Source organism: Polyodon spathula, chromosome 7 (assembly GCF_017654505.1).
Source record: "Polyodon spathula isolate WHYD16114869_AA chromosome 7, ASM1765450v1, whole genome shotgun sequence".
Lineage (NCBI taxonomy): Eukaryota > Metazoa > Chordata > Actinopteri > Acipenseriformes > Polyodontidae > Polyodon > Polyodon spathula.
The window spans coordinates 43,735,713-43,760,606 of NC_054540.1; the positions used below are offsets into that span (position 1 = coordinate 43,735,713).

The following is a 24,894-nucleotide window of genomic DNA, read 5'->3' on the forward strand; positions in this document are numbered from 1 at the left end:
GTATGTTCATGGGCTGTTCTGTTCATATAGCAAATAAGTTTCAACCTAAATTAAACAGCTGAATTCTCAGGAAATTCAAGCTCAGCATCATTTTGGCACAGTACAATTCACCCAGCTATTCTGTTGTTGGATTTTAACCAAGGTATATTCTAAAAAGCTGCTCACTATATTTCACCCCTTGTATAATGATATCTCTTTCCCAAATGTAGTTGGTTTAACTCAAATGTTGGTCATGAGTTTCCTCTCCAGTATCTATGAAACAAGATCTACACAGGTGGATTAATCAAAATCACTTCATAATACAGGACTGCACTTGACAAAAAAAAAGAATGAGTTTAGCAATTGAAAGAATATAAATTAGATTTTAAAGTAGTTTTTAGATAAAGCAAGTATGTCTAAATGTGCCACTTTACAAATCCTAGCGCTTGTGAAGGTGACACAAACTCCCAAAACACTGCTTATTTTTAAGGACAAAAGAAAAATACTTCAAGAAGTTGCTCCAACACATTATGATAAGAAAATCAACACATTTAGACTCCTGACACTATTTAACAATAACACACAGTTATTTCTGTTCTTCTGGATTAAATAGAGTCTGACATGTAATAAACTGTTCTAGGATGTGTCTTTGATAACATTCTAGAAAAGTTTGATGCATTCAGAAAACCATGTTATCCAAACAGTAAAACTGACAAGTTCATTCTTGTAATATGGCCTGCTATATCTGGTAGCATTGCTCGAGATGGGTACCAAACGTAGGCCATTCAAAGAGCCACACGTCCAGTGAAGAAAACCAAGGAAAAACACATATTCCAAAAGTTATTACACAGACTAAAAATAGAGGATTCTGTACTTCCATCCATGATAAGAGAAACAATTCATACACTGCTTATCAGACGTATAGCTGATTCCATTGTTTCATGTGCTGCTGCAGATATGCTGACCAGAATATGTAGACATGAGAACCAGTCCAATGAGTTAGCTTGAAATGTCTCTGTTCAAGAACTTTGTATTTCTATTAGCAAAAATACCATGCAGGCTTGTCCAAACTCATCGTAGGATTATTATTATTATTATTATTATTATTATTATTATTATTATTATTATTATTATTTTTTTTTTTTTTTTTTTTTCAACAGAAGAAGGAAAAAATACCAGGCTGGAAATGTTTTCTTTTTTCTTTTTTTCTTCTTTTTTTTTTTAGAGAGAATTCTTTTAAACAATTAAAGTCATTCTTTTTTTAATTTTGTTTTGTTTTGTTTTGTTTTTTTACATCATTGAGGTCTTTACATTTTGTTGTTTTTTTCTTAAATATGTTCAGTAGTCTCAAAGCCAGATTCATGTGCTCTCAAAGTATGGCCCTAGCTTCCTGGGGGAGGCACATCAATTCACATAGTATAACCAATAGACTAAATTGAAAAATCCAAACATTATAGGAAATATGATCCTCGACCACTTGTCAATGGTGCTGACATCGGCCAGGTCGGGGATTTTTAACTTCAGCTTTGACGAGCGTCTTCGCAGACGGCAGTTGGCACGAGTGCGGGCAGCGCTGCGATCAAGGGTGGCCTGTCCAAATCCATCCCGAGCAGCCAGCTGTTTCCTGAACTGGACCCCGGAGCTGTCCACGGACATGACCGAATTCCTGGAGTCACTAACGCTGCTGGCCACTTCGGAGGGCAATGCCTCATTGTTCATTTCCAGGGTAGTAAGAAGAATGTTTCCGTACGGGTCAACCTGAAATACAGACACAGAAAACATCAGCACACTAACCTCTAGTCCAGTGCTGTACTACAGTGTGCTGACTGCTTTAACAATCCAGTGCTGCACTGTGCTGACTGCTTTAACAATCCAGTGCTGCACTGCACTGTGCTGACTGCTTTAACAATCCAGTGCTGCACTGTGCTGACTGCTTTAACAATCCAGTGCTGCATTGCACTGCACTGACTGCTTCAACAATCCAGTGCTGCACTGTGCTGACTGCTTTAACAATCCAGTGCTGCACTGCACTGTACTGACTGCTGTCAACAAAATTATTTCTCTAGTTAAAATAAACTAATATGACCGACCATTTCATTATTAAATAGCTGTTTCGCCATCAAACCTCTTACATAGAGTACTTGTTACTTATAGTTTGTTTTGCAGTTGAGATTCATGACTCATTTTCCCTACAGTGACCCCCCCACCCCCTGCAGTGTTCAGGCCACGGGGGGCCGCATGGGGGCAGAGTCTGCCTGGGCTGTGTAGCGTGATAGAGTCCCTACAGCCCTAAGCAGCTCAGGCATGGGGTGTGGTGAATTAAGCAACATGGGAAATTAAAGCAAGGAGATAATCTTGCCAATTTTATTATAATAGTAGATTTAAAACAAATCTTGTAAGTAACAGGTCCCTGCCCCTAATTAGCTTCAGAACTACTGCCTTCTTAAGAGTTCAACTTTTCATTTCTTTTAAGTTTTCTTTTATCCTCTTTGGATAGTAATAGCCCTAATACTCCCTGACAAGCAGGAAATCTTTACCACAATTTCAGTAGAGCCGGTGCTGTGTAGTGGGCTATTTGTAAAGTAAAACTACAACAAAAAAACACTGGAAAAATGGAAAGTTCAACTATGCAATGATACAGCGAACAACTGAAATGGTACTGAATCTAATAATGGGAAGGGAGATGAATTACACAATGCTGCTTTCAGAACAATATGAAATACATTAAGGACTTATCGACTAACAGACAGGAGCCACTTTTTTACAAGTTGTTGCTGTTTAACTATTTGCTGACTCTCAACCAGAACTACAGAAAGATTTCTTAATGTATATACCCCAACTTTTCTTTGTTCTTCGAGATACAGATTCCTTCGCTGTGAATATGACCTGATGGTGTTGGTTTGATACTGTGCTGAAATGGATTCCTTTCAATTTTGGAAAAAAAAAAAAAATGAAAAAACATCAATATTAATATAAAGAAGCAATGAAAAATGCAATAAAAAATAAGCATACATGAATATCATTACTATTTAAAGATAATTATTACAAGAAATAGTTTCGTAAGCATGTGCACATTTTTTTGTGAAACAGAATCAATAAGAATTAAATACAAAATGCTTGGATTAAACCACAGAACAGGGCTCCCCAAAGCTGTGTCTATGACCACAGGATTGTGCCTGAAAGGGTTCATAAAATAATACAGCAGAATCTCAGAATCACGAACACCAAACTTACGAACCGACCGCTTTACTGAACACCACACACTTAGCAGGAGGTATGCAGTCACTCACCCATGCGTGCAGTGCAAACACAAAGGCAATCCTATAAGTGGTGTGCTGCTCATGGAGAAGACAAAACTACTGTATCCATACAAAGGTGAGGCAGATTTTAAAGCAAGTACAGACAATGTTACTAGAACATTTTAGTTTAAAAAAAAAAAAGTTTTCTTTTTCAAGCCAAAGGAGGCTGAATGAGCAAGCTACATGAATGCATTTTGCTTAAAATAAAATAAAAACAAGCGCTACATTAATGTTTTCATTGACATTTAAATCTGTGTTTTTGCTACAATGATAACTTAAATGTAGCCTTTTTTTCCAGTAATGTTTTAAAGACTTTAGAGCCATAACAATATGTATTGCATTACTATGCTGTATCCTTGTATTAATCTCCAGATAGAGGATGTAGATATAGCAGGTGTACACATTTATTAAAACCACTGAAAACTCATTTCCAGAGTTACGGTCATTTCAGACTTATATTTTTCAGACTTTCAAACAACCTCCATTCCCAAGGGGTTCGTAACTCTGAGGTTCCACTGTACTGCAGTATGTATGTATTAGGAGGGGCACTAAAGTCATTACAATCTACCACTGTACTCTCAATCTCTGCTTCTGTGCCATTTGATATATCTGTAATTTAATTTCCTTTTATTTGAAATAAGCAGTTAGAAGAAGAAAAAAAATCCCCTCAACCTTATGAGAAACACACAAATGTGCCTGTGGTCGAAGAACTGTGAGGATCACTGCTATAGTGATGTCATACAAAATATGACAATAAGGCAAAGCAATGGAGGATGACTTCAAGGGTGCCCATGGTGTGTTAGATATGTACTGCTGGAAACAGATTTAGATCTGCACTTTCACTACCCTTTGCATTAGAACACTGACTAACTCATTTGAAATGACAGATATTATAGATATTTAATATTAAAGCATAGCTAACAAAATAATTCCAATAAACCAGTAAAACGATCTCATCTTTCCTATATGAACCACATTAATAGTAAACTGTTATTGATTTATAACTAACATTTACCAAAGCTCTTGTAAACTTTCACTCTTGCACTTAGAAGTCACGTGATTGGTTATTGAAAGAGTTCTTGTTCTGGGACTGGACCTCAAATGTTGCCGATTTTTCTCAGTTACAAATGACTTCTCTTTCTATGCTTTCAATTTCTCTGTGTTCATTGTAAGTGAATTTACGAGAGCTTTAGGATGATTTTGTTACTGTGAACTCTTTCATATTGGAAAACAAGTTACCAATGAACTGATATTAATTCATATTGGGTTTGAGTTATTGGAGCTATTTTCTATGTTTCATTCAATATGTGGTTTAAACCCCCACAAAATCTGTAAGCTTCACACTTTTTCCTTTTTGAGGGTCCTGCAAAAGTGCAGAATACTTCAGGACAATATTTACTAAGCAGTTCATTTAATCAACACTTAGTGAAAAAATTGAGCTAGTGTAATAAAGCAGCAAACAAAACAGAGGCCTGCAGACCTGCTCTCTCAGGCGCTTCTCTTCATAGCGAGGGCGCTCGTTGTTTGCCTTATTCAGCTTCTCGTTTAGTTTCTTCTGCTGCTGGGGGCCCCGGCCAAAGAAAACGTAGTTGACAAAGGCGTATTCAAGCAGGGCCAGGAATACGAACACGAAGCAGCCCATGAGGTAGACGTCGATGGCTTTCACGTAGGGGATCTTCGGGAGAGTCTCCCGCAGGTGGGTGTTGATGGTTGTCATGGTGAGCACCGTGGTAACACCTGAAATCGTGAATGAAAATGAACTACCCTTTACACATAGCAAAAACACAATCGCTAACACTATAGTTTAACTAAGAATGAAGTCAGAATATTGCTGAAATTCAAGTCATCTATAGAGTATTATATGGACAGTGCTTTGGTCTTTCCAACACTTTAGGGTCTGTTTAATGTTAAAAATCCTGCTGGCGACCTGGCCCTTTACAAATTTTACTCAAGCCCTGTAAGAGACAGCCCTACTGATGATGCACTGTTGGAAAGAGAGAGAGCTTCAAAACAAGGTCCTATTTGTGTATTTCTGGCATTGGACCGTGTCAGGAGAAAGCAGTAAATGAGTGTGTTTTGCAATGTTACTGCTGAGCTGTAAGACAGACCTACCTCAGGGCAGTAAACCAACATTTTCAGACAAAATCTTTACAAAAGAAAAGAAATGGCAACATCGAAGGCACAAGGACCTATTTTCCTATTTGCGTTTGTGGATCAGATGCCTAAGACAAGTCAGCTGTTAAGGTTAGGTTGCCACCTTGCAGGGCTTTTAGCCACAGTAAATAGCTCCATCTTGCACAACATGACCAGGGTGCCCGGGACGAATGTGCTTTTTCCACTTTTTTTCTTTTGCATTTTTCAATTTTTCATTTTTTTGGTTGCTTTTCGTCCCTTTTGTATATATGGCCATAATTCCATTATTTATTATCCAATGTGTTCAATTAGTTCCCCATGTTCCCTACATGCTGAAGTTTCATTGTACACTCAGATTTTAGCTAGTCATGCTAAAAGACATTTTATAAACAATAATAGTTATTTCTAAAAAGTGTGTCTCTTTTTCTGTGATTTTTGTTATCTATACTAAACAGACGGTTTAACTTGTTTTTTTTGTTTTTTTTTTAATGACAGCCTATTGTGTGCACATTCATTTCATGTATGACATGTACTGGTAACCTTTATAGTTAAAGAGTTATAGGCACAAATCTAACAACAGTAAAAAAACAGCTGAAAATAGCTTAGACCCTAAAGTGAGCTATGTGTAGCTTTACCTCTGAGTTTGACCAGCAGAATCTTTCATTTGGTTCGCCAATAGTCTGAGCTTGTCTGGTGTCTGTTTATCCACACACTGTTGTGTTATCACTAAATAACAAGATGTAAAATCTTTAAAGAAAAAAAAGAGATACTTAAATAATCACTACTGTTAAAAATGTTACTTATATTTTACTAGATATGAATTAGGTGGATGGAACTGTAAATATTATACTATTGTAATACAGCAGGGAGGGGGTTAAAATTCTTCCCTGCCTAAAACATGTGAGAATGTATATACGGTTTAATTGTTTAATTATTAGTTATCCCCTGCACTTGGTGTGTATTGTAAATTAGAGCTAGGTGCAGGGTATTTAAAGAGAGAAGCCAGTCTGTTCAGGGCTGTGGTGTGAAGAACCCGGTGTGAGTGTGTGTAACTGTCAAAAGGTACTGTGTAAAAGCCTTTGTTGGTGTGTTTAGTTTTGTTCGTTTTTTAAAACAGGTAAACAGCCTATCTTCCTATATTATTGTTAGGTTCCTGTGTGTTCAGTTAGTATTCGAAAAAGAACTAGGTGTTTTGTTTGTATTTTATTTTGGTGTTTATTAACAATAGTGCGCAAGTGCTGCTTAAAAACTTCCATTTCCGTGTCCTGGTCTACGTTTTTAAAGGGGCAACGAACTGTGTGAGTTGCAGTTCTTTCACACTATTAATTAAATACTTTTACTTATCTGCCATATGTGACATCTTGTTCTACTCTCGGTGTGAAGTTTGAAATATTTGGTTAAACCCTTTATATACAATTTAAGATTTTTTTTAAAGCTGCAAATAAAGAGATTCTGAAGAGATTTATTCATCCATGCCCACTATTCACAGCATGCAGTCCTGAGGTTACAGTGGGCTGTTGAGTGAGATAACCTTTGAGACTCACCCAGGGCCACTCGCGCAGCAGAGGCATCATAGTTTATCCAAAAGGAAACCCAGGACAGGATAGTAATGAGGATAGAAGGCATATATGTCTGCAGAATGAAGTAACCGATATTCCTCTTTATCCTGAAACTAAGAGACAACCTTGGATAGGAACCTGCACCAAGGAGATAAGGCATGGTATTAGCAGGGCAGAGAAACATACAGCATGCACAAGTTTTTCATTTTAATGCTTGCATGTACATTATACAACATGTCACTTAATTATCTTATATCATTTACTGTTGTGTACCTGTGCAAAAGCACAGTATCTATTAAAATAATGAAGGTTTGTAGTTTGTTTAATAAATAAACACTAATGTATACACTTATTGTCAAGTCTTATAGACATTATCTTAAAATAAAAACAATTTGTCATTTTTTTTATTTTTTGTCACAAAAAAAGATGATTCTGTGTCATGAGGGTCCCACTGTAGGTGTGGGTAAATCAACCCTAGCCAGGGCAGTGGTCTGCGATGTGAGTGCATGGGTGTAAGGTTAACTGAGAGCTAACTGCAGACAGCATTGAGTGTACAAGGAGATAACCGGGTTGTGATACGATCCTAGCCATTTTATACCAGTGAAGGAGATTATTGTGTTCAAGTACAGTGCTACCCCATTATAACATGAAAAACTAAGGTTTTCTTGATAAGATTGACTCAAAAAACTGTGTTGTGCTAAAGAGTTAGACAAGCTGCTGTGGGAGTGAAAGACTGTTGTTTTTGGTGTGGCCCAGGCTAACAGGAAATAATCATTCCAATAAAACATGGATTTGAGTACCTGCAAATTGTGTGTGTCTCCTTACTTCATTTTCCACCATACGCTACAATATTAATTTGCCTTGTGGGCATTGTAAATACATTTCGGAAACAAAAATACCAATATTCGTTATCAGGCAAAACACAAATAACTCTGTCTCCTAATTATGGACTCAGACACCAGCATAATAACGGGGTAGCATTGCACGTTCAAAGTGTCCTCTAGTGGTAGCTATTGTCTTGGTCTCTCTGTCTTCTACAGTCCTGTTTAAATGAGTTTAGTGTTGCTTCCACTCTGCATTTCAATCGGATCTGTCTTTCAAATCACTACAGTCTGCTGGTCCTTTGTGATGTTTGTCAATCCACACTGTCCTTGTTTGTCTATCCACAATAGGATTTGGAATCTCATGAGAGACATTCCACTTCGTCCCCCTTGCAACGTTATACAAGAGGAGGACCGTCTGGCAATATTTCCTGTAAAACCATTAAAATAATACAAGCGTATTAAATGAAATATTTGATTCTTATGCCTGTAAATGGTTTATCTTTTGCTTCTTTAAGCTTAAACTGTTCTGGAACACTGACAGTAAAAATCAAACAGACATATACACAATTAGTGAGTCTGTAAGTAATTTTTAATTCTATTTCAAATGTCCATGTGCAGTCTTCAGGAAACCAGAGCTGTCGCTTTACATTTATTTAACTCAAATCTGCCTTCCAAATTACTTTTCCATTCAGGTCCAAAATCTCACATCCTTTTCACAAAGACATACAGGTAGAGAAATTGCTCTAATGCAGGCAGCCTCAGTTCCATTTAAAGTTTGTAAAGATGAAGAGGATATGTCTGTTTTTTATCACTCATAGCAGCTGCTAGTTAAAAAGTTCTGTATGTCTGAACTCAATCAATAGTCACAGTAACTGCTATGATTGGAGAAAAACATTATTAATGAAGTCAACAGACAAATGTGAAATAAGTAAGCGATAACCTGTGACATGGTGTGCAGCAAGACAATTCTTACCACACGCCCTGGTGCCTTGTGAGACACGAGGCTGCAGACCGAGTACGTTCAACCACCCAGGAAGTGCAGTAAGAATTGTCTTGCTGCACACCCTGTTGTGGGTTATTTCGCTTATAAAATGGCTACATTTAAAAAAAAAATAATTACACAAAGTAGCTTTTTTAAGGAAAAAAATAAGACATATATTATGTATCCTTCTACTGAGCATAGATGATAAGTGGACTAAACAACTTCCATGTCAGTTTGCACAGTGCCGCAGTCCTTCCCGTCCGCGGCGAGCACAATAGAATTCTATACTGAACCCAACCTTGTTTAAAAGCCCAACGGTCGTGTCAGCAGAGAGCAAGAGAGATTTTAATTTTGTTTTAAATATATTTCTGAAATTGAAGGGTAGTGATGAGATACTCGCTAGTCAGTTTTATAAGGCGCTATTTAGTTTAACAAGTAGATGCTGCTGCTGCATATACAGTATATTACATGCTAAGTGATTTCTCAGATGGCTTTTGAATAGTGTTACTGCTATTGCTTGCCTCAGGGTTTTCTTTGTTCTGTTCTGTGACTAAATAAATACCACAGTATATTTGCTAATTTTTCTGTAATTCTTAGTGACAGAGATGAAAAAACAGACTGTTGAGTGATTTAAATGCTGTTTCAGTTGTATGTTGACATTTTTACCTACAGAAACACTGTTTAGATCATTGTTTCTATTAAGGCATAGTAATAATAATAATAGATCAGTAATAAGTTGTTCTATGAAGGCACAGTCATGTGATCTTGTTCAGCCAATCACAGCACTTTTATAATCTATAAGACAACACACCAACCATCTCCACTTTGATTAGAGTTTGAAGCAAACAAGATGAGGCACCTGGCTAGTAAGGGTGCGAAGGCCAAGGTGTTTGACTGCAGTGCAGATACAGGGACATTATCAGGCACTGCCCCAAAAAGCGCAATCAAAGGGGTGGGATTAATCGACACTTGTAAAGTCTGAGAGACGGACTCAAACACAGAAGTCCAGAAAGGAGTCGACCTGGGACATGTCTTACTTAACTTTGCACAAGTGGAGACGGAGTAGAATCTTGAATTGAATCAGCGCATGATGAGCACTGACTGTGGAGGAATGCACACGAGACAGAATTTTCTCCCAAATCTTGTTCCCACAAGAATTTTAGCGTGGATGAGAGGGGCAATGTAGAGACAACATAGTATTATTATTTTAGATCTAACTCCTCTACCATCTGGACAGATCTCCAGTATGGAATCAATAGTTGACCCAGGTTGTCGCAGAGGAAATTAAGTCAATTTATTGCAAACAAAGTTACGAATTTGCAAGTAACGAAAAAAGTGTGTTTGTGGTAAATTGAATTTTTGGATGAATTGATAAAATGAAGTTACCAAGGGGGCATCGATGGGTGGCTGTATTGATAGGGAAAAGTTCACTCTTATGTAAATTGAGTTTATAACCCGAAAAACAACGAAATTGCTTGAATATAGCTAATGTCTGGGGGAGAGAGGGCATAGGATCTGAAATATATAAAAGTAGGTCATCTGCATATAGAGATACAGTGGCTCTCAAAAGTATTCACCCTGCTTGGACTTTTCCACATTTTATTGTGTTACAACATGGAATCAAAATGGATTTAATAGGAGTTTTTGCCACTGATCAACACAAAAAAAGTCCATAATGTCACAGTGAAAAATAAAATCTACAAATTGTTCTAAATTAATACCAAATACAAAACAGAAAATAATTGATTGCATAAGTATTCACCCCCTTGAGTCAATATTTGGTAGAGGCACCTTTGGCAGCAATTTCAGCCATGAGTCTATTTGGATAATTCTCTACCAGCTTTGCACATCTGGACACTGCAATTCTTGCCCATTCTTCTTTGCAAAATTGCTCAAACTCTGTCAACTTGGATGGGGATCATTGGTGAACAGCATTTTTCAACTCTTTCCACATATTCTCAATTGGATTGAGGTCCGGGCTTTGACTGGGCCACTCCAGTTTTTTATACAGGTAGCCACCTTCTGCATGGGTTTTTAATGTGGATGGGGCTTCCCATCCACGCTGCAAAACATATACAAAAACAATAACAAAACACATGGCGCTTCGCCGTCATATACAAATATACAACAATACATAAATCATAATTAACAAATCACATGGCTTTCGCCATCAATTAAAAAAAATATATATATATATATATATACAATACTATACAATACTGTGCAAAAGTTTTAGGCAGGTGTGAAAAAATGCTGTAAAGTAAGAATAATTTCAACAATAGACATGTTAATAGATTATATTTATCAATTAACTAAATGCAAAGTGAGTGAACAGAAGAAAAATCTACATCAAATCCATATTTGGTGTGACCACCCTTTGCCTTCAAAACAGCATCTATTCTTCCAGGTACACTTGCACAAAGTCAGGGATTTAGTAGGCATATAGTCAGGTGTATGATTAAACAATTATACCAAACAGGTGCTAATGATCATCAATTCCATAAGTAGATTGAAACACAATCATTAACTGAAACAGAAACAGCTGTGTAGGAGGAATAAAACTGAGTGAGGAACAGCCAAACTCAGCTAACAAGGTGAGGTTGCTGAAGACAGTTAACTGTCAAAAGTCCAACACCATGGCAAGACTGAGCACAGCAACAAGACACAAGGTAGTTATACTGCATCAGCAAGGTCTCTCCCAGGCAGAAATTTCAAGGCAGACAGAGGTTTCCAGATGTGCTGTCCAAGCTCTTTTGAAGAACCACAAAGAAACGGGCAACGCTGAGGACTGTAGACACAGTGGTCGGCCAAGGAAACTTACTGCAGCAGATGAAAGACACATCACGCTTACTTCCCTTCACAATCGGAAGATGTCCAGCAATTCCATCAACTCAGAATTGGCAGAAAACAGTGGGACCCTGGTACACCCATCTACTGTCTGGAGAAGTCTGGTCAGAAGTGGTCTTGCGGCCAAAAAGCCATACCTCCGATGTGGAAAGAAGGCCAAATGACTCAGCTATGCATGAAAACACAGGAACTGGGGTGCAGAAAAATGGCAGCAGGTGCTCTGGACTGATGAGTCAAAATTTGAAATATTTGGCTGCAGCAGAAGGCAGTTTGCTCGCCGAAGGGCTGGAGAGCGGTACATGAATGAGTGTCTGCAGCCAACAGTGAAGCATGGTGGAGGTTCTTTGCAAGTTTGGGGCAGCATTTCTGCAAATGGAGTTGGGGATTTGGTCAGAATGAATGGTCTCCTCAATGCTGAGAAGTACAGGCAGATACTTATCCATCATGCAATACCATCAGGGAGGCATCTGATTGGCCCCAAATTTATTCTGCAGCATGACAACGACCCCAAACATACAGTGAAAGTAATTAAGAACTATCTTCAGTGTAAAGAAGAACAAGGAGTCCTGGAAGTGATGGTGTGGCCCCCACATAGCCCTGATCTCAACATCATCGAGTCTGTCTGGGATTACATGAAGAGAGAGAACATAAGAACATAAGAAAGTTTACAAACGAGAGGAGGCCATTCGGCCCATCTTGCTCGTTTGGTTGTTAGTAGCTTATTGATCCCAAAATCTCATCAAGCAGCTTCTTGAAGGATCCCAGGGTGTCAGCTTCAACAACATTACTGGGGAGTTGATTCCAGACCCTCACAATTCTCTGTGTAAAAAAGTGTCTCCTATTTTCTGTTTTGAATGCCCCTTTTTCTAAACTCCATTTGTGATCCCTGGTCCTTGTTTCTTTTTTCAGGCTGAAAAAGTCCCTTGGGTCGACACTGTCAATACCTTTTAGAATTTTGAATGCTTGAATTAGGTCGCCACGTAGTCTTCTTTGTTCAAGACTGAACAGATTCAATTCTTTTAGCCTGTCTGCATATGACATGCCTTTTAAGCCCGGAATAATTCTGGTCGCTCTTCTTTGCACTCTTTCTAGAGCAGCAATATCTTTTTTATAGCGAGAGAAGCAAGTGAGGCTGCCTAAATCCACAGAAGAACTGTGGTTAGTTCTCCAAGATGTTTGGGCCAACCTACCTGTCGAGTTCCTTCAAAAACTGTGTACCAGAAGAATTGATGCTGTTTTGAAGGCAAAGGGTGGTCACACCAAATATTGATTTGATGTAGATTTTTCTTCTGTTCACTCACTTAGCATTTTGTTAATTGATAAATATAAACTATTAACATGCCTATTTTTTTTCACACCTGCCTAAAACTTTAGCACAGTACTGTATATATATATATATATATATATATATATATATATATATATATATATATATATATATATATATATATATATATATATATAAATAAACAAACACAAAATAACTCAGGGGCAGAGTGGTAGACCCTGTTCTAAAAATAACTGAACAGGGCTGCTTGCCATGTTACAGGGAGGAAATAAACTGGACAAAATTTTGATATGACAGCAGGAAGGGGTTAAACCTTCACGAGCGACAGGGTTTTGCTTGATTGGGAAACATTAACTTCAAAGTCAAGGAGGCATGATTTGAAATTACAATGAAATGGTAAGTACACGAATGGACTGTGGAAAGAACATTTTTGTAGTGCCGAGATGATTGAAAAAGAAAGCGCTATGGGTCAGAGATTCCATAGGTTTCAAGAAATGAATGAATAGTCAAGGCTGACATAGAGGGCGGATTTGGATTTGTGGAAGAGCAATCTAGTCTAGGGTGTAATGCAGAGTTCATATCTCCCAGAGTAAAAGGTGGCATGAGTACATCTCAGGTAGATAAGATAGAAATGTGGTGAAAAACTGTCATCCCAGTTGGGAGCATAAACATTGGCTAAAATTAATGGGTGGTCAAAAAGAGTAACAACAGTATAATGGCCATTTGGGTCTGCAGTCTCGTGTGAGGCCTTAATCCATCCTTGATAACTATAGGCAGGGATGGACATTCTCAGAAATGTTTTAACTTTTTTTTAAAAAACTCTGTTTCTTGCAGACACAGCTGTGTTCAAGTACACCCCCAGTGTCCATAGCTACAGAGCACCACCTACTATCCCCTGATTGGCCTATCTGCCGCGGTTATTTCAAAGTGTTTCAAGAGTGTTGAATAGAGTAAACAAAACAAAAAAAAATAGTACTAACACGTGTACTCTGAACACAAGCAACAAACCCACACAATATACATAATATGCATACTGTACATATCCCCAGCCATAGACATAGAAACGTATATCCTGTATTTCATATCTATATCCCCAGCAATATTCAGAGCATGCAAAACAGTCACCCCAAGATCGCATCCATTCAAGTATCATCCGTACACATACACACACACAATCCATAACAACAGCATTGTAGCATATAGTAATAATAAACCGCTGATATTATGAATAATGGAGTATTCTCAGTGACCGATACAAATTACCACAATAAGTACTGTACTCGAACACTCCCAACAAAACTTTATGAATCCATCTAGGGAAACAACAACAAACCCGATGGAGATAAGATAGAGACAACAACAATAATAATAAAGGCATAATATTGACCCTTAAACTGTAGCTCATTTTGAGAAACAACGATTAAAAAAACAAAACAAAAAACAAACAATGAAATATTTTATATATGTGAAAGTGAAGGATGTAAAAGTCTGCATTTATGTTACATTTTTGTTCAGCCCTTGCAATGTCAAGTGTCTTCTTTGAATAAAAATCTACTGTTGCTTGTTGAGTGTCAAAGATCTTATCAGTGCTGTTGTATGAAACAACGAGCTGGGCCAGATGCAAAAGGCCGTATCTCACCTTCGCATCACGAAGAAGAGACTTAACTTCATTAAATGAGGGTCTGGACCAGCACTCTGGACCAGCACTTATTCTTTATTGTCTGTTCTGCTTTGGCCAACGTACCTTTTGTTTTGTTTGTGTTGTTTTGTTTTGTGCAAACCTTTTATTTAAAATAAACACGTGCATCAGCGGTTCATACCCGTAGTACAGAGTCTGACTATTTCCAGGTCTGATGTCACCACCAAGCCACCCGTGACAATTGCTATTGGTTTCTATAGCACTTTCATGAAAGGGTGGCATGTTATTTTCAGTCAGATTTAAAACCCTTGGAAACTTGTAGTTGAAATAGACAAACTGAGAAACTGGCAGGGAGGCAGTTCAACTGCCAACCCCCCTGGCGAGGCCGAAAGGAAAGAAAGGAAACTCAGAAACAAAAGCATAGATTGCACAATGTGGTAGGTTTAATATGACCTGGCTAGTTGTTGATAACTATTAACTGAGTGAAAGTTTGCAGGTACGTGAGAGTAACCCTTTCTGATATGACATTAGTTAACGGTTGTTAGGATTGAAAAAGTTCCTGAGTTGTTTATGTCTTTACTAACAAATCACCTCACTTATAATGATACATTTAATTCATTATTTTTGTTTTACATATTAAACATGTCCATTGCTATGGGGGGGTCTGAGTTCAAAGGCTGGCAAAGCTTTAGTTCTGACATTGTTACAAGCTGGTCATTGAAATATGAAATATCAGATCTACTTTCAGCAGTTCTTACCTGTGGCAAACACCACTTCTTTGGAGACCAGCCTCAGCTCCATGATTGAGAACTGAGGTAGCTCCAGCCGGTCCACCCCAGTCACAGCACTGTCCCCCCCCTGCCAGAAGAACACAATGTCGTCTGTTGTGTAGCCATCTGCAAGGGGCACAAATGAAAACAAGAGCTTTATCCAAACTCACACTTACATCAAACAAACAGTATATAATGAAAATGCTACCAGCTTTATTTATTTGTACTAATAGCATGGACAAGTCCTATAAACAAATGCAAACATAGTCATTTTTGCACCACATACATTTCAATAAGTGTTTGAATATTTGCCTCATCGCTATGGGTTATAAATCTCCAATTAGAGTAATTAGTGCAAATCCTACCTAACACAAATTGAACTGTAATATATTCATAATTACTTATGTATACCACAGGTGGATTTGTACTTTGTGTTCTATATTTGTTCAATGCAAAAAAAAAAAAAAACAGAAGTAAAATACTAAAGTAACATATTGTGCATCAAAGGGCTGCTCAACAAAAGCCATGCCCTGCTGAGAAGTGCCATAAATACTTCTGACCCGGGGCAAGAAAAACATGTTTGCATTTAAATAAAACTGCCTGTTAGATCTGCAGACTTTACTGTAGACTCATTAACCAATCAGCTAAACACGGGCTATAATCAACAAGCATCTCTGTGAATCTGTCTCTTACTAGACATCATTATCAGAGATCCAATTGATGTTTTCACAGCACCTCTGTCCAGCTGAGGCAGAGCTGACTCATCACAATGCATCTTGTAATGGATGACTGGCTGATTCAATCTCAGGCGCGCATTTGCTAGTCCTATGATGTACTAGTCTCATTATGTTTTTAGGAGTTGTGTCTTCCCTGAATCACTGAAATATTCTTTTGTATAGTTTTATTTTTCATTGAAAGGTGTAGTGCCCTAGATGTTTTTTTACTGTATAAGTTATTATTCCCTATAAAACAATAATATTTTAATAGGTGCTCGCCTATTCGACTCAATCAAGTTTGCATCCCTGCAGAATTGTTGTGTGTAACTTGAATTTATTACGCATTTCCAAACAATATTGAGGCAGCATCTTCGTATTGAGCCCCAGAGAGACCAACAAACTACCGTTGCTGCTAAAAAAGCCTGGTTCTGTTTACGGAGCTGACAGACACACACTCTTCACCTGGAGAGAGTATTACACCCCAAACTTGAACAAAAGTTGTCCCTCTTATCACACACACTTATCAATGCTCCATCCATATGGAAAGACAAAACACAGCACAGGAATCATGCATTAAATTCATTTGCAAGTACTGTAATACCCATCAGGACTAGACCTTCAGTGACTGGACACAACAGCCTGTGAGTAATTCCTGGAGAGGTAAGCCGCCGTCCTTTACACAGCATAGAGCAGTGAGTGAGGATCGAACCCTGCTCACAACAGTGTTATATTAATGAATGCAGTGAAGTAGCATTGCTTGCACTAAACCCAGACATACAGTACATATGAATGACTGGACCAGGGAACTGCTCACAGCTGCTGCCAGCCAGCGAGAGTTACTGTTATGAAAGACCACACAGAACGTGCAGCACAGGAGACACTTCACCCCCCACCCCCCCACCTTCCCCTGCCTTTGGGACACGCCACGCTACAGGAATCCATCATCACCTTCCTCATTGGAAGCACTATTCCAATTTACAGAAGTTCTCTGTTCACCTTGACTTATCTCTTTAGCTAATATTTCTTCTTGTCAGCCTCTGGGGATGGCTTGCTGTGTGGTTTATATTGTACTGTCATGAAAATATGAATCATTTTCCCAAAGCCAGCTGGCTGACTGTACTTACCGGAGGCATTGTGATACACCTGGAAACTCCAGCTACAGCATATTAAAGCCCATTGAAACATCCTGACTCACGTAACCAACAACCCCAACTGGAATTCACTGCAAATATCAGACTGGGTGACAGAGAGAAGGAATCTGATCTGCAGGTCTCCCTCCTGACCAGAAGGGGCACTCTGTTGTAAGGTTGGTGATATGCTTTCCCATAGATGGGGCGAGTTGATGGTAGGTGGGAACCGGAAGTCAGACATTTTGGAGAAAGAGTGTAGCTGTGAGTTTGCTAAACAAGTCAATTTTGATCAGCTGCGGGCAATGGTACTGGAACAATTTTTAAAGTGGGGTTGCTGAAAGCCATTGAGCAAAATAACCCCTGTGCATGATGGAGGCCGCGCACCCCCAGCACCCCTAGTTCCAGCGACCCTGGCTGCGGGGCATGCACGGATGGCCGGAGTGCTGTTTTTTATTGTTTTTGTTTTGCCATGTTTTTGGAGTTGAGCAGGAGCAAGGGAGCTGCAGCCAGACAGCCAGCACTACCATCCCATGCACTGACCGCACTGTACTGCACAGAGAGCACCACATGGACAGCACTACCACCCTGTGCACTGACCGCACTGCACTGCACTGCACAGCGAGCACCACAGAGACAGCACTACCAACCCATGCACCGACCACACTGCACTGCACAGCACAGCACAGCACTACAGGGACTGCACTACCACCGTGCACCACCCACACTGCACTGCACTGCACAGAATGCACCACAGGGACAGCACTACCACCCTGTACACTGCACTGCACTGCACAGCACAGCAAAGTGAGCACCACAGGGACAGCACTACCACCCTGCACCAACTGCACTGCACTACACAACACAGCGAGCACCACAGGGACAGCACTACCACCCCGTGCACCAACCACACTGCACTGCAGTGCACAGCACAACCAGCACCACCGGGACAGCACTACCACCCAGTGCACCGACCACACTGCACAACACAGCACAGCGAGCACCACCGGGACAGCACTACCACCCCGTGCACCGACCACACTACACTGCAGTGCACCGCACAGCGAGCACCACCGGGACAGCACTACCACCCAGTGCACCGACCACACTGCACTGCAGTGCACCACACAGTGAGCACCACCGGGACAGCACTACCACCCAGTGCACCGACCACACTGCACTGCAGTGCACAGCACAGCAAGCACCACCGAGACAGCACTACCACCGTGCACCAACCACACTGCACTGCAGTGCACAGCACAGCAAGCACCACCGGGACAGTACTACCACCCCGTGCACCGACCACACTGCACTGCAGTGCACCGCACAGCGAGCACCACCGGGACAGCACTACCACCGTGCACCAACCACACTGCACTGCAGTGCACAGCACAGCAAGCACCACCGGGACAGTACTACCACCCCGTGCACCGACCACACTGCACTGCAGTGCACCGCACAGCAAGCACCACCGGGACAGCACTACCACCGTGCACCAACCACACTGCACTGCAGTGCACAGCACAGCGAGCACCACCGGGACAGCACTACCACCGTGCACCAACCACACTGCACTGCAGTGCACAGCACAGCAAGCACCACCGAGACAGCACTACCACCGTGCACCAACCACACTGCACTGAAGTGCACCGCACAGCAAGCACCACCGGGACAGCACTACGTTTGCTTCCTGATTCCACATCCTATACTGTCAGTCAGTCACATTCACATACTATGGGCTGCCTATCCCACATTCAATAAAAACATTGAAAAAATACCATATTTGTTGGTATGCTTGCAGTTTTCCCATACTTATCCTGTCATTATATTATGTATTTATCACCATGGTTTCCCATGCTTTTTAATATGCTTTGCCTGACCTCTCCAGGCTTTTCAATGCTTAGCTATGCTTTACCATGCTTTCACTGTACTGATTTAGACATTGCTGTGCTTTTACAATGGTACACTTTTCTAGGTAGACCTGCGTGTTGGTATAGGATGAAAGCAATACACAATGCTCTATCCCCAGGTACCCCAGATGTCTGTCTACCTACAGCTCTCTATTTCAAGGGTGCAGTTCTGCTGATCCAGAGGGTATCTCCGCAGATCCATCATGCAGGCAGCTGTTGTAGTTATTCTGAAAGACAAGAAACAGAAAGAACTGTAGTTACCATGGTAACCTTTGGAGATTGCAGCTTAGCTTTGACAACAACACTTGGCTTTTCATTTATTTATTTATTTATCTTCAGGGTCTACACTGAAATCATTGTTATTTATTTACAGTATGGGAGACACACCTAGTACATTGGGTCACATCAATTTGTGAATTTTTCATTAAGTAATTCAATGTTTATCAAAATAATCAGACTAGACAACATTTCTAGTGAATGCAAAGGAACAGTTTTATTAGAAATAAAACTAAATAAAGGAAAAATTAAAGATGCAACAACTAAACTAAAATAATACAGAAAGAAGAATTAACTAAACTAAACAGTACAGAAAAGAAAGTTTAAACAATGACACCCCACCCCCGCTGGTTGATCAGCGATCAAACACAATCTATGGGAGATTCCCTTAAAGGTTACAACTGCATTCCAGACAGCTATTTAAGATGAAGGTTAGTTTTAACAGCGGTATCGTTAGTAACACAAATATTTACTTTCGTTAATATTTGATCATCAAAGCATCATTAAATCAGTCTCTATGACAGAAAGACAATGACTGTTGGTGGTAAATATCCCTCCCGACTTGTGAGGGCACTAAGTAACGGGAACAGAATACTGACTACTTGACCTGACACTTCGTTCCGAAGGTTAAAAGGAAGTCGGTCATGTGAAAAGGAGACGATCCTGGAGGGCAAATGATGTGGCAGCTGCAGATCATAAAAACAGCTGCTATCGTTTCCCAAGGGGTCATGAGTGACGGCATAAATAGGGGTCAAAGCAATGTATCTGTTCCTTCACTTGGTTTACAAACTACTGAACCATAAGGACTGTGTGAGAGACCCTATGAGAAATAATAAACAGACGTTCATAAGTGTTTTGTTTTGTTTGTCTGTAATTGTCTTGTTGTGTATTACTAGACGGCTAAACACAATTCCGGAGCTGTCGCCAAGGGCCAGCACTAACCTGGAACAGTTATAAATTAACTGTGTCACCCACCACAAGCACTACTGCATGCACCCAGGTCTGGTGACCGTGTTAGTATTATTGTGAAGCGGATATTTGTGTTTATTATTTGGGACTGCAACCCGTTGTTATGCATGCTGCGCAGTACACACTGCTGTGTATTGCTGAAGTCTTATTATTTGGTTGCCAGACCTGGACACAATAAAATACCTTTCCAGCTGGATTATAGACAGCAACATTTGGATTGTAGCTTCTAGTTCAGAATGACAATTGCCTTGTAAAACGCCTATAAATCACATACAAACAAATACTATAGTGTTCATTAACTCAAAGCATGAATTGAAAGCAATAATACTTTTCTTACATTCCACTTGAAACAAAACATTAATTTTACTTTAAGGTCTGCTTATTCCCAAGTTCATAAGAGGATTAAAACACTACTCATTGAATACTTGAGGTTTTTTTCTGTCTTCTGCACACGCTTGATTATTACGAGTACAGCGTACAAACAAGCTGAAAGGTATATGATACTGATGAACTACAGACAAAAGAGAAATTTATTGATTACAATTAATTAAATAACTATTTACACACATCACATAGACAGATACGTTTGTAAGTAGGCTTATTAGCAGTTTATTTACATTGCTATGAAAAGATGTAAACAAATAATTTTTGCTGTAAATAAATATCAAATAAATATTGATTTTTATTTTGTTATAGGGAAAGGTTTTTACTAAAAAAAACAACCGGTAGTCAATAAACAATAAACAACAGGGTGAAACAACCACAAGAACACGTCCTAACAGTGCGAGAGAGATAGAGAGAGAAATAGAGAGAGAGAGAGAGAGAGACATGAATAAATCATATCCGGATAAACAGGTGGTGGGGGCGGAGGGAGTGAGAGTGTCAATAATGCTTCAGCGTATGATACTCCTTGAAGCATGGAGCAACGCACAGAGCTATGTTGCACTCCATACACATAAATCACATGTCCTTCCTTGGGCCTACGAGTAGTGTGGCTACAGATGTGACACCTGCGCTGTGTACGACTGCCCTTTGCTGTTTTGAGTACAGGACGTGGAAAATGACGGCCGGTGATCCTCGTGGGGTTGTCTTAACTTGGGCATCTTCCACTAGATGACTTCAGCAGTGTGTGGTACTTTTTCTACCAGCTGCGAGATGAGGAAGTGCCTGAACTTGCTGAAAGTGACTGTTGTTTTTGATACAGTTTTGTGGAGGATGAAGGTGTTCAACACGGCCATGTCTGAGAGACTTCATTGCACAATTGACAAAACTAATGTACATGTATGATTTGTCCACCGAGCCCGTTTTCTGGTTGTACTCCAGCACGCACTCTGGTTTCACATCGTTATCCCCAGTGGCGTGATCGACTTTGTCTGTCACTTTCATCGCAGGCCTATGCACAGAGGTGAGGATATATACATCTCTTTTGTCATGCCACTTTGCAGCCAGCAACTTGTCCGTGTGTAAAAACTGGACTTTTCTAATTGTGTCTGAACTGAGGCATTTTTTTTCTGTTGGATCACACAGTGTCACACACACACCAGTGTCTTGGCTGTATAGACACTCAAATAGGGCTGGGCTGTTATACCAATTATCAGTGTAGACAATGTGGCCTTTGTCCAGGTAAGGCTTCACAAGGCTAAGGACAACAGAGCCGGACACACCAAGATCTGTGTCATGAAGAATATCAGTATTGCCACCAGTATAAACAATAACATTCAAAATGTACCTTGTCTTCACATCACAGCTGATGAACAATTTGATGCCGAAACGATGCCACTTTGAGGGAATATACTGCTTGAATGAGTCTTTCCTTCCACAGCATAAGCGACTCATCAATGTACACATCTTGGAAAGGGGAAAAAACTCGGGTAAACTTTTCTTGGAGGACACTTACTATTTTTCTAATTTTCCTCAGGGGGTCCGCGATCTCACCGGAGCTGTTATCAGAGAAATGTACAGCCCTCAGGAGCAGAACGAAGCGATCGAGAGAGAAGAGGGTAGAGAAGAAAGGAGTTGCAATAACAGGATCAGTGGACCAGTACTCTTTCAAGGATTTCTTTTTGATCAAGCCCATGAGCAGAATGGTAGCCAGAAAGATGTACATTTCAGGCATAGTCATGTCCACCCACTTACGCAGTTTTGAACTGACTCCTGAGTTTCCCTCAGTTTCCCGGCAAACATATTCATTTTACCTGCAATATGTGACACGATCTCTTCGTCAAAAAACATTTTGAAGAAATCTGCCTTACTTGGGTCATCAGGCAGAGAACAATCTTTGTTCAGGCCCGACTATGACAGATCAAACCTGAATTTCTTCAGAGTGAAGTCCCCAGGATTCCAGGTGCCCTGAGCGTCAATATCTGGCAGAGGGCGCAAGACACAAATAAAAGGTGTTACAATATTATGTAATCAGGGGATTTGTAGGCTCAGTAATTCAAGTTTGAAGTTGCAGAATGTACCGGTACGTTCATACTCCCTGGGGACCAGAGAGCAGTGAATGTACCAGTACGTTTGTACTGCTCAAAGGTTTAACGGAGGTGTGCTGCCTCCTCCGGCTGTTCCATGTCTTCAACAATACAGGCACTCAAAGGCTCTCCTACTGGTAAGGACAGATCTAGGTTCTGGGGTCTGCCTTCCTTGCGTTTCATCTCCACTTCATGGTACGAAAGAAATGTATTTGCAAAGAACTAGAGTCCTTAACTATTTAGGTATTCCACTGAAACAGCAATTCCACCACCAACATGTGCACTCTTTGTCCGGTTATGTCTAGTATATTCCAACGCAAACTCCGGCACTGCTGGCTTAATGAATTGTATATACTTCAATTTATGTTGACTTCAAATGTTCATCCAACTCTTTCTCCGGTGATAAATTGGGGCTAAGTAGAGATTTGATTACAAGTACTTTAAGGATTTCAGACAATTTACGCTGCGGACTCCTACACCGAGGCAAACACTAAAATAGTTATCTCATATTAGATTGTCCAAAAACAGTATCTCTGTTCTGGCTGTTCGCAGGCTGGCTCTCCCGATTGTCACAGTTCAAAGACTGGTTTGTGCATCAGAACCTTAGATTTCATGTTAGGAGCTCTGTTTGAGTGTCGCGCTCATACTTTTGTAATGTTCTCTTTACCCCTGTGATTGGGTAGTTTGGTTATTTTGGGCGATGCCTATGTCCACATGGAGTGTTTTTCATTGGTTGAGGTGCCAATGGAGTCATTCAGCGATCGTGAAGACTAGCCATTTGTTCAGCAGTTTATGACTCTTTTTAAAAAAAACCCTTCGTATATTTAAATTCTGTTACTTTCATACACAGAATAATATTATGACCCACTCTGATGCTACAGCTATATAATAATAATAATAATAATAATAATAATAATAATAATAATAATAATAATAATAATAATAATAATAAACAATCCTGATTATGTACAGGAGACAGAAACTTTAAGTAATCAGCCTATTTAAAACACCACATCAGGTTCTGCAACACTTATGGCTCTATTTAATGATTAATACAGTGGAGGATCTTAATTTATGATGTAAGGGGTTTTGTTTGGGCAAGAAGGCTGTCACTTTAAAAACCTACAGGATTGATTTGGATTCTGTTTTTACCTTGAAAACCCTCATCTGACATGCCTGAAAATACTGTGGTGTTTGCTTAGTAAGAAATAAGACACGACAGGGTGCGGGATATTCTCTAATATCCACACGCCCCTGGTGCATTATAAGTCACAAGGTGAAGTCAAGTGGCTTTAACCAATCGGGGCATGTGGATATTAGAGTATATGCCACACCCTGAAGTGCCTTATTGCGCTTATAATATGGATCAACAAACATTACAAAAATAAATAAATAAATAAATAAAAACATGTTTTAATTAACAAAAAAATGTAATTTTTATTAAATATCCTTCCACCTCTGCCTGAACTTAAAAAATCATTTCAGATGTTGAATTGAACATTACCATTGAAAGTGCAGTTTTGATTCGTTACATTTCTTGTAATTCTTGGTTTATTCATTACATTTTAAAGTAAAATATTACTGCCCACTTTCATCATGACACAGCACGAATGAGTCTGCCTTTAAATCACACAGCACAAATAAGAATCACGCAGACCCTTCCTCACAAGACCTGCAATAGTATCAGGTGAGAGTGTGCTTTTTATTTATTTATTTATTTATTTATTTTTAATGGTCCTTTGTTATCCGGGGTAGTAACAAGAGGTATCCTAACAGATTTGTGCTACAGCTTCAGTGGCGAGAAAGACGTTATTTGCATGGAATACCCGGTTACTTATCAAACTGACTTTGCAATTTACAGCTTGGTAACGTGGAGAACTACTGGGCCAGTGTGAAGAAACAATTTTAAACAATGCAGGGCACAGCAGAAGACATGATACCCCTGTACCTGGACACATTTAAAAGGTATGGCAGGAACTGTCGAGATGAATTTATAAATTTTCAGCTTCATATCACAGAGCTGCACAGGGGGTGGGTCCAGTGGCAGCAGGCAGGCAGACTGAAGAACGGACAGTGGGAGCAACGGCAAAAAAACATCTTTTACCCCA

General features: G+C 39.8%; 1 protein-coding gene across 2 annotated transcripts in view; it reads right to left on the minus strand.

The window, feature by feature from the left end:
• Positions 1-1,269: 1,269 nt before the first annotated feature.
• The window catches only part of LOC121318640 (gamma-aminobutyric acid receptor subunit beta-4-like), an 87,131-nt gene continuing 63,506 nt past the window's right edge, over positions 1,270-24,894 (minus strand). Inside the window, exons 5-10 of one of the 2 annotated variants that reach the window (XM_041255535.1) lie at positions 19,218-19,300; positions 15,309-15,446; positions 6,956-7,108; positions 4,759-5,015; positions 2,814-2,903; positions 1,270-1,737 (exon numbers count right to left, since the gene is read on the minus strand). In XM_041255535.1, coding sequence (XP_041111469.1) covers positions 1,384-1,737; positions 2,814-2,903; positions 4,759-5,015; positions 6,956-7,108; positions 15,309-15,446; positions 19,218-19,300 — 1,075 coding nt within the window. In that variant the 3' untranslated portion in view covers positions 1,270-1,383. The remainder of the gene's footprint in view (positions 1,738-2,813; positions 2,904-4,758; positions 5,016-6,955; positions 7,109-15,308; positions 15,447-19,217; positions 19,301-24,894) is intronic. The other variant, XM_041255536.1, reaches the window with a different exon arrangement.